Source organism: Cheilinus undulatus, linkage group 10, assembly GCF_018320785.1.
Source record: "Cheilinus undulatus linkage group 10, ASM1832078v1, whole genome shotgun sequence".
NCBI classification, from domain to species: Eukaryota; Metazoa; Chordata; class Actinopteri; order Labriformes; family Labridae; genus Cheilinus; species Cheilinus undulatus.
The window spans coordinates 12340748-12354508 of NC_054874.1; the positions used below are offsets into that span (position 1 = coordinate 12340748).

General features: G+C 39.2%; 1 protein-coding gene across 1 annotated transcript in view; it reads right to left on the reverse strand.

Annotated features, from left to right (window-relative positions):
• Positions 1-13535, reverse strand: part of tenm2 (teneurin transmembrane protein 2) — a 274412-nt gene extending 260877 nt beyond the window's left edge. The window contains exon 1 of the mRNA XM_041797918.1: positions 13297-13535. Within this exon, the coding sequence (XP_041653852.1) occupies positions 13297-13522 (226 nt within the window). The 5' untranslated portion in view covers positions 13523-13535. The remainder of the gene's footprint in view (positions 1-13296) is intronic.
• Positions 13536-13761: the final 226 nt, after the last annotated feature.

Sequence of the window (13761 nt, forward strand, 5' to 3'; positions counted from 1 at the left end):
GTATTTTGATCAAGTTAACAAATTGTGTGCACTGGGGTTTGTGACTTGCACCGTGGTACAAGACAGGGCCAAAAAAAAAATCTTCAAACAGCATGACAAAGCCACAGTTAAAAAAAAAAAAAAAAAGAAAAACTCTAATTTCTAAGTCTGGATGTACAGTGCCTTTGAAAGTAAATCTCCCAAGCTGAAGTTCTCTTGCAGACTGAATAAGATTGTCCTCAAGGTTTTTTCTGTATTTTGCCACATTCATTTTATCTTTAAAAACCTTCCAGGGCAAACTGCTAAGAAGTATCCCCACAGCATGATGCTGCCACCACCGTGCTTAACAGTGGGGATAATGTGTTTGTGGTGAAGTATACTGATGGCCAAAAGCACCATTTGGTCCCATCAGACCAAAGAACCTTCTCCATCTTGACCATGGAGTCTCCCACATGCCTTTTTGTGACCTCTAGTCCATATTTAATTTGAGTTTTCTTCAACAGTGGTTCTCTCTTTGCCACTCTCCCATAAAGCTTTGACTGGTGAAGAACCCAGGCAACAGGTGTTGTGTCTCTCATCTTAGCTGCTGAAGCTTGTAACTCCTTCAGTAGTCATAGGGGTCTTGGTGGCCTCTCTCGCTAGTCTCCTTCCTGCACGTTCACTCAGTTTGTGAGGATGGCCCGATCCATGCAGATTTTCATATTCTTTCCATTTATTGATGATGGATTTAACTAAACTCCAGTGAGGATGTTCAGTGGCTTGGTATTTCTTTTGTATCCATCCCCTGAATTTACCTTTTGACGTCTTCTCTGAGTTGCTTTGAGTGTTCTTTTGTCTTCATTGTGTAATGGTATCCAGGAAAACTGATGATCAATTAAAGAGTAAAAAACATCAAATGGGATGAAAACGTTTAACAGGCACTGTATTTTTGTCTCTTTGAAAGACTGCAGACCCAAACAGTAGATCAAAATGAGCCATATAACAAGGTGAAATCATCCTATCTCTAACAAAGTACACTCGACTAGTTTCTTCCAAAGGGGGCTGTGTTGACTGCTTTCTCTTAATGTGCCTATAGCATTCAGAACCACCTAAGCTTTAAATATAGTTTGCCAATTTTAAACAAGTTTAAAACTCTTTCTAAGAACTAATTGACATAATCAAGGACTACATAAATCATTTTAAACCATTCTCTTGCCAGTCAGCCAATCACCAAGGATTCTTCAAGCCCATCAAATATAGCCTAGCTCTCCTTGTGGTGTCAGGTTTAGTTCCTGTGTCTCTGAAGAGGGCATATTGTGAGATGCTGCTGCTGCTTCTACAAATACTGGGAAGTCTTTTCTCCCAGAAGAATGGAGAATACAGAGGATGCAGGGGATGCTTTTCAAGTAAAAAGCTTCCCCAGAACACCCACTAGTGCAATTTCCTTGCCATTCGGCCTCAAATAAGCAACAGAAGCAATCATGCCAGCATGTGAGTGCCTGGCAGAGTTTTTGGACTTTGTGGCCATTGTTCACATAAAAGATGATGGAGGAATAGCAAGCAGAAAAAAAGTAAATATGACCATTGTTGTGTCTTATAGGTATGACTCATTCTGGCTATATTAGCACATTTCAGAGCAGCTTTGGTAATCAGAGGTAATGGTATGGAGCTCATATGATGAGGGGGGCTTTTTGTGAAACACTCACAAAGACACTCAGTAGGTTTGTTATCAGAACTAAAGAGAAGCACCTCAACATTAGAAATGTGCAATATGAGCACTAAAGCAACAACACAGAAGCAGCAAGGGTGAGAGAGATGGGGGAAAAAAGAATGAGACCAGGGGGCCAGAAATGAAATGTGTGACAGAAGAGCAAAAAAGGGCATAAAAAGCAGCAAAAAAAAAGAGAGATGGAAAAAAACCATCAGAGGGAGAGTGAAACAGAATGAGCAGGGATGGAAGATGATGCTGAGTGTTGTCCAGGCAGTAAGGCTGGCAGGTGGGTGCTGGATTCTCTATGTGCTTTCTTTCCCTTGGGGCAAAGCAGCAGTGGAGAATGTAGAGGCGCTCATTTCGACCCTCCTGAAATGAAAGACAAATCTTCTAGAGACAGATGTGGCTGTGATAATGCCTTCTGTCCTGAGGAGGCCCGGCAGTGATGACACAGGCTGAGCATGTGTTGAATGGGAGGTAGGGATCTGTGCAGTATGGGTGGAAAGATCATGGAGGTAGAGAGGTGAAAGGACAGAGGAGATGTGATGTGCTCCTCTGCTATGCCCAGAGCGGCTTGTTAAAGATTACACGTTCTGTATATGTACTGACATTCAGGTATGCCCTAGTAGGCCCAAGGCAAAGAACAATAAGGGGGACAATCAACTAAAAGCATTCACAGCAAGCAAATATAATAATATGAAATACATTTTTGCAGGAACCACACAATAATTCTTAACTAAACCAACACAACATGTAGACAAATCAGAAGCCTTTATCTCATTAAAAGGACCATTTTTGTGCGTGTGACATGAGGTATGGTGCATCTTTATGCTGTTTTTGGTCCAAAAATGAGAGGAGACCCTGCAAAATGTCCACTTACTGAGAAAAAGAAGCCCTCCCTCCTGTCTGTTGAGCAGACAGCAATGCAGAAACTAACCTGATAATCTGAGAAAAACACACTAAAGATTAAACATGGCAAATAAAATAAACCAGGCAAATCACTCTCTGATGTTTTTGGCTATCATGAATGAACCTTTGTCTTATTTCGTGTACGCCAGGCTTTGTGGTGTTAAATAGTGAACACTGGTAATTGGCGTTCCATGCTGCTGCATGTTATGGTGAGGGAGGAAAGTGTTGTTTGGCTGTGCTTATCCAAGCAGACAAGGTAATAAGTGTGTAATGGGGAAGCAGTGCAGTTGAGATGCAATGTAAGCGGGGAGTCTGTTGGAAAACAAAACCAAACCCTCTTTATCAAATTCTGCAAGGATCCATTTGGGGCAGTGAGTGTTTAAACACTGGAAAATAAAGTGAAAAGAAAAAGGATTTTCTAGAAGTCTGCACATTCTCTAAAAATGTGAAAAACAGTTAAGTCAAGGTGTAGAATTTCAGCATTGTTTACTACAAAATTTCAGCATTATTTATTAATGTAGCAAACTGAAGTAATTATGAATTGTGTCCAAAAGCACTTTTTAAGCAATTCTTCAAACCAAGAAGCAAGTGACATAGTGTATTAAACAGAGTTGGGCTGGTTAATTTAACAAGGTGAGTTAAATCTCCTGACTGTGTTTTCTTAATTCTGGGACTTTCAAATAAAATAATATTAACATATAAAAATGATTTCAATTTAAAATCAATTTTAGGGTTTTTGTTCATTAATAATGACCTCTTCCGACCCACCTATGGTACCTCAGCCCACTCTCTGGAAAGTATTAGTATAGGTTATTCAGTTAACACTATCAGATGGAATTGGTGACAGAGCGCCAAAGTCCAGGTATCAAAGTTACTCCCCAGGGCTACACATGCCTACATCTTTGATTGGCCTGTAACAAATATGGCCCTCCAAGACATTTTGAAAGGTTCTTCCCTTCAAACACTGACTATGGACTTTTTCCCATATGGATATAAAATCTAATAAGTAACCCTTACTTTAAAAATCATGCAAACCAACTGCCTTAAAAAAATCTAACTTTTTGACCTTGACCTTTTTGGAAATAAACTAGTCATGTGTGGTGTAAGTAACATAGACCCCTTTAAGACCTACAGGAGTGCCGGCGCTCCCAATGCACTTCTATCTTTAACTGCTGGTAGAATTGCAACCAAATGCAATAGACTAATAGTTCTTTTTGCATCTAAAACTGTGGGAGCAACATTAATATATCACACATTCAATGTGTCCCAGAGCTCTGTTTCCTTACACTTATATATCCTTCCTTCGTTTACAGAAAGTAGTAAAAAAAATGCACACATCAAAAAAAAAAAAAATACTATAATATGATCTGGACAGCTACCTTTCACAGCACTTCCTACTTCACGTGTATGTGATAACATATGATGTTGTTTTGTCTGCACAAATTTCTCGTGTTGTTTTCTTGCAGGTCATGAGTTGCATTTGTTCTTGTTTCAGCATGGTCTTCTGCAAACATTTGTATGCTCACAAGTATCTGGCACACTTAGAGATGTGATTGCACTTCTGTAAACTGTTTATTTTTTATAAACATGCTGTCTTTTTGCAAATTGAGCATAATATAATTTCATTTTTGTTTTTGCCTTCTATGCTAGGTCATAAAGAGTTAAGATACTTTGTATCAACACTTTAAAAATAAAGTAAAATGTAAAAATTACAAGAGTATAAGTAATACCCATTGCATTCTAGAAGGTAATTTTAGGTAATATTTTCCCTTATCTCTATCACATACTAACACTTGTGCCACAAAAGGTCAGCCAACTTAAGTGACAATAACTGAAAGGTACACAATGCACCACGAGGTCCTCCTTCTGTCATGTTCAGTACGCCATCCATGGCTGCTTCCCACAAGGGGGAGGTCCCTGACTGAGTCAGTAACTTCACTCACAGTGCAAAATTGTCTAAAATTGAGTACAATAACAAAAAATGCATGAAGACATTGAAGGGAACTGTTAAGTCTTGCAGTGAAACACTGATGCATTTGATCCAGAAAAGTGCACTTCCTCAGAGTTCAGTATATTTTCCTTATACTATTTAAATTGCTCCCCACAGGCAGGACTTCTCTAACTGAGTCAGTAATTCACTCATGGTGCAGAAGTGTCTGATGTCCAAAAGCATTCTGGGAAAACTCTGCAGATTAAGAGATGATTGTTAAATAATTTGCATACAATGGCAAAAGATACATTAAAATACTTTAAAAATACTTGATTGACTGTTGTCTCAAAATGAAACCGTGTTTAATCAACTCAGAAAAATACAGCCAAAATAGCTAATATAGTGATTTATGAAGCTTAGCGTTAGCTCATGCAGGACATATGGCCAGCTGTGATCAACTGATTCCAGTTATTGCCTCCCAGCTCCTACAGCCAATCACAGCTTGTTTTCTCAACACAGTGGTATATTTAAATATGACGTATCTCTCACTAATCCCTGCTTGCATTAATGCCGATGCACCACGCTGCTGCTGCTGCTGCCACCAAAGCTTAACCTCCTCCACCCCAGCCTCCTCCTCTATAGCATAAAGCTTGTTGCACCTTCGTATTGAGATTCATGCTATTATGTATTATCGCTTTTGAACTAATTCTATTGTATTCAGTACACATTGTCATTAAAGTATTTATTAAAGTCAAAGCATGGTGCTCAACTAACCCAGAGAGCATCTTTTGAGCAGTGCCTCTCTCTCTGACAATAAAAACTGTATATCCATTTTGCAATAAAATGGTAAAATGTATGATGAGAGTCTTCTTGACTGAACCAGGCTAATGCAACTCATGTCTTTCAACAATCTTCATCTGTTCAGTTTTACAGTGCAGGACAGTTGTGTGGTTTCTTGAGCACAAGTTTATGCAATTGCATACATGGTTTCTCTTCCCTACTACTTTAAACAAAAGTTGAAATCACAGAAATTCAGTGTTGTTCTCACTTCTGTTTGGAATGCAGGCTAACTTGGCTCAAGCACATCCTCAGAGACCTCAGACTGTTACATTTCTTCTTCTTTTTCTGCTTGTTTGAATGTTGCTTTAACCTGGTTACTGTCACCTACTGGAAACTGGTGTGGATCAGTAAACTGGGCAGTCCAGCCCTTAGATGGCGCTGTTTACTTCAAGCTGACATTACTTGAAACTTACTTGAAATTAAACATTACCTGATAAAACATATCAAGTAAAGTTAAGTTAATTTGGCTGAGTCTGGATAGCCTTCAGGGTTTGCATGCTGATTAGCATTCAGCAGATAAATTGCATACTTAAAAATCACATTTTAGAAAACTGGCTGTAGATGCAAAGGTACCAACAAAACTGAGCCACAGTTTGGCCGACAACTTCATATTTGTTGGAGCAGAATGAATCTGATAGATGACAGAGGAATGCATAAGTAGATTTCGGGTGTGCATCAATAAAGGTCACTGACATCAGCTCCTCTTTGGTCCTTTTAGAGCAGAAAACAGCTTCCTAATGGATTGGGAGGTAAATTCAGAGAGAAGAGTTCTTGCTGAAGGCACAGAGTCACAAAACACAAATATACAGACTCTAAAAACACTCCAAATGTGATTCCAATGGGACATGGTGTTCCTTTTTTAAGCTGAATTTATGCTTCAGGAAACATTGAAATTCCAGTGAAGCTTGTCATGCATAATGTTCTGCAAAAAGTAAGTTATTTTAGAAGGCAATGATAGCTTTGGTGTAAGACACCGAGTACGGTTTGATGTAGTGCATAATTTCTTAATGCCGTTTAAATGATAGAGAAGATTGTGTATGCCCATTTTAAACCAGTTGTTCTAAGGTAAAAAATTATTTTGATAATTGGAGAAAATTGTTTAAGAAAAATGACATCAAGATCTTTGATTTAGCTCCGGAAACATCCTCAGGACATCTGCTGCACTCCTAATAATTTGCTCTGCATAACTCAATGCAAATGATCTTTCAAAATTGTGGGAAAAAAAATGGCCAAAAAATTGACTTGTCAAATGTGCTCTGTGCCTGCATTTGTGCCTGAGCAGTGTTTACTCTGAACATGCAGGATAATGAAGCCACAAGCTATGAAAAACAGAGAAATTCATCAAGATAAATGTCAGTGAAGTATGAACTTTTCTCCAAACTACTGTAGGCGAGTCAATAACTCAATATGAAACTCTGTTATAGTTCCTGTTGGTGTATATTTATCATGTGTGAGTGCACAAGCTCAAAGGGTGCTCTAGTGCCACCTGTGCTTGACTCACACCTTTTTTGTCTCACATCAGTCTAATGATGTCTGTAGGCGAGTCAATATTAGCACAGAACTTAACTGTAAATTGGCTGCCCTACACATAAGCAAGGCTGAATTAAAGCCTGAGAAAGCTGACCTCAAAACTTCTCAACAAGAGGCAGAAACAGCATGATGGCTCAGCCAACCGAAGAACAACATCATTACAATTTAATCAAAGTTAATCAGATTTTCTTCTGTGGCCTCATCAGTGCATGAATTACTAATATCCTAGGTCAGTTCTGATTCCAAACCTCCACTTCAAATCATCTAAAACATTTTTAATAAAACAACAAGGACATAATCTGAATACAGTCCCTCTTAAGTGCAATTTTTGTTACTTCTGGAGAAAAAAGTCTTTCACCATCTTGCTTTAAAACTGCAATCTGTTCAAAGGAGAACTCATTCAACCCCCATCTCAGTCTCATTTATTAGTTACACAGTGAAGAAATAGGAAGAAAAACTCTATTTATCTGCTTCTTCTCTCGCTGCGTCTTTCTCACCCTAACTCCTTTTTTTTTTTCTCCCTCCCTCCCTCCGGCACTTCTCCTCGTCCCGTGGTGTCACAGTCCATATGGTACGGCAACACTGTTGGTCTCCTGTGGCCACACTTCCCACGATGCATCTGTGGCTCTGGGCTTTCGGAGGAGCTGATAGGCTGAGAGGACTGTGGTATCGACCAGCTATTGCCTGGTGTGAGGTCAGCATGGTGCAGCAGTGGAGTGTGTCCGAGCAGAACACACCACTGACTTCCAGGCTTACGTACGTCCCGCCAATCAATCCTCTATTTTTTTTACTCTTTCCTTTTTTTCCTTTAGTGAAAACAGTATGCTCCTTTTATGCTTTCTTCTTCTGAATGCATCCCTGTTTCCCTCTGCATGATTCTCCTCAGATTGATCCATGTCTTTAAAAGCTTTAATCCACACGGTCACACATGTAACCTTAAAGGTAAACTCTTTTTTTTCCTGGCTCAAATGAAGACATTCCATTTAGAAAACACCATCAAGGACCCTCCAGCACTTCATTCATTCTATTCTGTGGAGTATTTTATTTCTATTTTCTCTCCCTTGAAATGTTGCGCCGTATCACTCGGCCCTCTCTTCCTCTCCTGTCTGTGTCCATGCAGAGAAAACAGAGCTTAGCACAGATCAATCCCATTGAGCCTGACTCCTTTCACTAGCCAGGGATCAATAACGCCTGTTTCATGTCCTGGTGCCATCTACACATGTGCACGCACACACTCAGATACGCATGCACAAACACACAGTTTAAAGACATGCCTATGAGAGCAGGCCCACCCCTATAGAGGTGACCTATCGGCCTATCGGCTAACTCGCTCACCGGGGGATACAGAAGTTCATTATGACAGGCTTGCCTGAGCTAAAGGTCTGCGTTGCCTCTCTGCTGCAAAGTGCAGCATTTACACCGTCTGATTTCATTAACGGCGCGCTACAGAGGCCTCACAATAGACGCCCAACAGATGAGAGAAGCATGCAGATCGACAGTGTTTACAAGTGCAACATAGTGACTGTTGAATGTGTGAAAGCAGATGTTAAAAGTAACATTGAAATTGCAAAACAGCACTGGAAGGGATGTTTAAGTGTTGAGCTATGCTCAGCTCATCGACCATATGTGCTGGACAGGAAAATGACTTGCCCACTGAAGCTGCACTGAGAGCAGAAATAATTGGTAAAATCTGACAGGAAATTGCTACATCCTCGAGTTTGTACTTTTTGCTTTTTTGGCTGTATTTGGCAGCCCTCAATATTTGTTGTATACAGAAAGTTTTTAAGACCCTGGAACCACAGTACATCTACAAAATCCTCTCTGGTGAAGCCTGCAAAAGTGGAAAAATATCATGGATTTGGAATATCTGACAGGAGACCACAAACATTTTAGTCTTGTAGCATATCGGTGACGAAAACTACATTTTGTCAGTTTTATTTTCAATGATCTCTTTTAAGCTTGGCATCACTGGAGAAGTGCACACAGGAGTGGGTACAGGTGCATCTAAAAAAAATTAGAATATTGAGTAAAAGTTCATCTTTTTCCTCTGAAAGTTGCATTTCCATATATTCAAGATTCATCTCATACAAAGTGAAACATTTCAACTCATGAAAATCAAAAATCCACTCTCTCAAAATGTTACAATATTGAGGAAAAGTCCAATTTGCAAAGGTTTCCTGAGCCTTCATTCTCACACAACTACAATCATGGGGAAGACTGCTGACTTGACAAATGTCTGGAGGACAATTATTCTCATCCTCCACAAAGAAGGTAAGCCACAGAGGGTCACTGTTGAAAGGACTGGCTGTTCTCAGAGGCTGTATCAAAGCATGTTCATGGAAAGTTGACTAGAAGAGAAAAGTGTGGTAAGAAGAGGTACTCAAGCAGCAGTGATGAGCTCAGCCTTCAGACGACTGTCAAACAAAACAGATTCAAGAACTTAGAGGAGCTCCACAAGGAGTGGACTGAGGCTCGAGTCAGTGGATCAAGAGCCCCACCACACACAGACTGGTTCAGGGCATGGGCTACAAGTGTTGTGTTCTTAGTCCTGAGCCATAGACAATGGGATCTGGACCATTGCTCAATGGTCCAAAACCCTGTTTTCAGATTAAGCTAAATTCTGAAATTAATTTGGAATCAAGGTCCCAGAGTCTGGAGGAAGATTAGAGAGGCACAGAATCCAAGGTGCTTGAAGTCCAGTGTATTCAGTTTCCATTGTCAGTGATGGTTTGAGGTGCGATGACATCTGCTGATGTTGGTCCACTGTGCTTTATCAAGTCTGGATCAATTCCATCAGCCATCTACCAGGAGATCTGAGTGCACTTCATACTTCCATCTGCTCAGAAGCTTTATGAAGATTCTGATTTTCTTTTCCACAGTGAAGCCAAAACTACCAGGAACTGGCTTGCTGACCCTGGAATCATTGTGTTTGATTGGCCAGACAACTGGCCTGACCTGAAACCCGTAGAGAATCTCTTGGAAAATGTCAAGAGGAAGTTGAGACACCAGACTCAACAGTACAGATGAGCTGAGGACTGCAATCAGAGCTTCATGACACCCCAGCAGTGCCACGGACTGATTGGCTACATGCCACATTGCATAGATATGGCAATTTGCACAAAAGGAGCTCCAGCCAAGTACTGAGTGCATAAATGAGCATCATTTTAGAAGGTCAGCATTTCTGTATTATAAATCCTTTTTTGAAACTATGTTTTGTTGTATTCTAATATTTAGATTTTTTTTTTCAAGATTAAAACAAAAAGTCTTGACATTTTTTACTTTGTATTAGATGAATCTAGAAAATGAGGATGTTACACTTCTTTAATCAAATCACATAAACAAAAGAACTTTTTGATGATATTATTTTTTCAGATGCACCTGCATAAACTCCTTAAATAATTTTAATTGATACAGATGCAGCCTGCTGCTGCTACAGTGTAGATAGTATGCTATAAAATGTACAACACGTCCATTCCACAGCACTATGAGTGTCATTCAGTCCAAATCCCAGTTCAGACCAAAGATCAGCAGCACAGTGAGACTATTTCAGAATGTTGAAGAGGACGGCAGCAGCTGTCTGAACTGAGCAGCTCCAATCAGGCCATCTATGATCAGTCATCAAATCACAAACAGCTGGTCTTTGGTTGTTTCAAGCAGATAAATCTGAAATAGAAATCTCATTTTGATAGGCCATAAATCCCCCAAAATATTTGTAGAATATTCAATTTGAAAAATAAATCATGCTGTGATTTTTGGACATCATTTCATCTATCCTAGTTTTTAATAAACATTTCTTACTTAGAAACTTTAGCCTGATCAACAATTCTGTCCTTTCCATCACCTAGCATGAAAGCAGGAAACATGGTGCTATATTTGCCAATTTTCTGTGGAGAAATGTTGTTTCCTCAGATACCTATTTTTATACCAAGGCTAAGCTAAAAGGCATTTCTTTGTGTGTTTAAATGTTCTGTGAAAATTCACTGATAGGATAAAATGGTGATGAAAAGGGTAATTAGTAACAAGCAGGAATCGCACAGCCTGATTTTACTCATTATTGAGATGATAAAGATACAAAGTGCAGTGCTGACTCATAGAGCGATTTATATCTCAGTAACTTAAGAATTAAATCACTTTAAAGTGAGTGAATGTGAAAGTTGACACTACGAAAACGACGCATTATCCTCTCCACCTGCAGTGGTGTTAACTGACAGGCTTTCAGATTGTTGCAGAGCAGCCTACGCTAGCAGTTGTAAGTTTCAACCTGTCTTATTAAGAATCTTTGGTATGAAAAGGCTTAAAAAAATCTCCTCTTTCTGATGATCTGAAGGGATTATTACTATTGGTACAGATTTATAATAGAAGAGGAAATGGATAGATCATTGATAGGGATCTACATTGAATTAAGGCTTAGTCCGCATGTCTGCGGGTAATTTTGATTATAGGGTTTAGGGTTTTAGCTTTGGTACATGCCTAAATTATAACTTAATCCCATGTCTTTGTAGACTTCAAGGCATTTATGATCAATTAAAGTCTGTAAAACTAAAAATGTAATTAGATACTTGATGACTAAAACTGACTAAATGTAAGTTCAGTTATCATCAGGATGACTAGACTATTTTCTTTGGACTCTCAAAATCCATGATATTTCTCCAGTGTGGGTAAAACTGTCAAAATACAACGTATCTTGTAGCTATTGTGCCTCTAAGCCGTAGAAAGCAGGGACCCCAGGTTTGGCAGGGTATATAGAACACACTACCATGATTTGGGACCAGATTAAGACAAGAGAACAAATGTTTGGACTAAAAGTAAAGACTAAAATGTGAGGACTCTTTATAGACTAAAACTAGACTTAAATGTTTTTGAGTTTTCGTCGACTAAAACTAAACAAAAAACTATGAAGGGTAGAAATGACTAAATGTGATAACAATTAAAAGGTATTCAATGTAAAGACTAAAAATAGCTGTTAAAAATAGTGCAGCTTGTGGCAAAAGAAGTGTTGTTTTTTAACAAATTTAAAAAACCAGAAAAATGCCTCCTGCCCAAGATCTGGGATGTTTTTGCCAGTTGCTCTGGTACGTTGGTGGAGAGATTTTAGACTTTTTGGTATTTCATCAATAACTTAACTTCTGGGAATTTTTGAGGCTAGAAATTGATGTTGAAATTGATTTGTAATTGTGAGTTTTGACATCAACTTGTAAATTTTTTCCATTGTTTTCAGAGTTGAGAAGCTTCAGGCGAAGTCAGGTGAAGTAAGCCAGCAAGCCAGTGAGACTCACCTCCTGTTGGCAGCGACTCAGACCACAGCAGCTAGAAAAACATCCCTGATGTCGGGCAGGAGGTGAATCTGACTGGCTCGCTGGCTTACTTCACCTGGCTGAGCCTGAAGGTTCCCAACTCCAAAAACAATCGAAGAAGTTTACAGTTTGATGTCAAAACTGACAAAACTGTACATATTAACAATCAAGGATCAATTTCAACATCAATTTCTAGCCTTAAAAAAAATCCCAAAAGTTAATTTATTGTTGAAATAGTACCCAAAACTATCTGTGGATACTGTGAAGTTTCAGACATTTAGGTTCAAAGTTGAGTGGAAGAGGAACATTTTTTTTGAAACAGGAAATCACAAAAGTTGCATGTTATAGTTGATTGAGAATATATACAATTGAATTACTGGATAATCACTTTGAGTTTCATTTAAACATTTGAGCCCTAAATGTTTTGATTCATGCACATTTTTCAAGCGAAGTCATTTAAATCAAATTAATTTTCATCACCTTCATTATCGTCATCACTTTTTGTGATGCTGACCCATAATTGACTGTTTTAATAGACTGTGTTTTTCAATTTCTGATTTATTTTAAGTGGTTTTTTACTCATTACTGAGCTGTATGCTTTAAAACACATTTGATATATTTTAATCTTTTATTTGCTCAACATCATTGTAAATGAGGGCCTTGCCTTCATGATTTTTGAGTCTAAATTAAATTATGAATAAAAACAATTAAAATGCTAAAATTTGCCATTATTTCCATCAAACTGCAACAATGTTCATCAAATCAACCACAAATTAACCAAACAATTTATAATTTCATTTTTTAATAGACATGAGTTTTTATTACCTCCACTTTTATGATTTAATTTTTGTTAATTTCACCCTTCATAATAATAGGCTGGCATTTTAGACTTTAAAAATTAGATGTACTTTCAAAAACAAACAATAAAATGAAAACAAGCCTTTGCTTTTACCAGGTGAACAAGGACGTATACAGTGACATTTACAAAACAAGAATAACCCAGAAATTAAATGTTATAAGATTCTCTTATGTTTCTTTTTTCTCCCTCTAGTCCAGCACTATATGGATGAAAGAGAGAACTACAGAGACATAAAGCGTTTGAAGGAGATGCTTGACAAACCCACCTTGCCTGGAGTACTCATCTGCCTCGTGGTGAACCAGGTCAGTCACACAGCCTCCGTAGTGCAGCCTCTGCTCGTGGTCGAAGGCCTTGAGTGTCTCGCTGGAGCTGTACGACTTCTGCGTGGGCACACGGCACTCGTCTGCATCCAGGGACGAAGTGTTGTACTGGGAGTCTTTGGAGCAGCGGCCCCTGGTCAGGGAGCGGTTCCTACGGTCCTTCAGATCCATGCTGAGGTTTGTGTGGAGGTGGAGGGGGGTGCAGGTAGAACAAGCGATGGACACGAAGGATAGAGAGGAGGAGGAGGAGGAAGAGGAGGAGAGGGTGGTGGGGGGAGATGGAGGGGGGGCCTCCTAGCGGGCCTCCGTAATGTCAGTCTCCACTTCAGTCACCTGGAAAACAGAGATAGAGAGAGAGAGATGGAGAGACAGCAAAAGGTTGGTATAAAATTAATGGATGCACTGCTGTG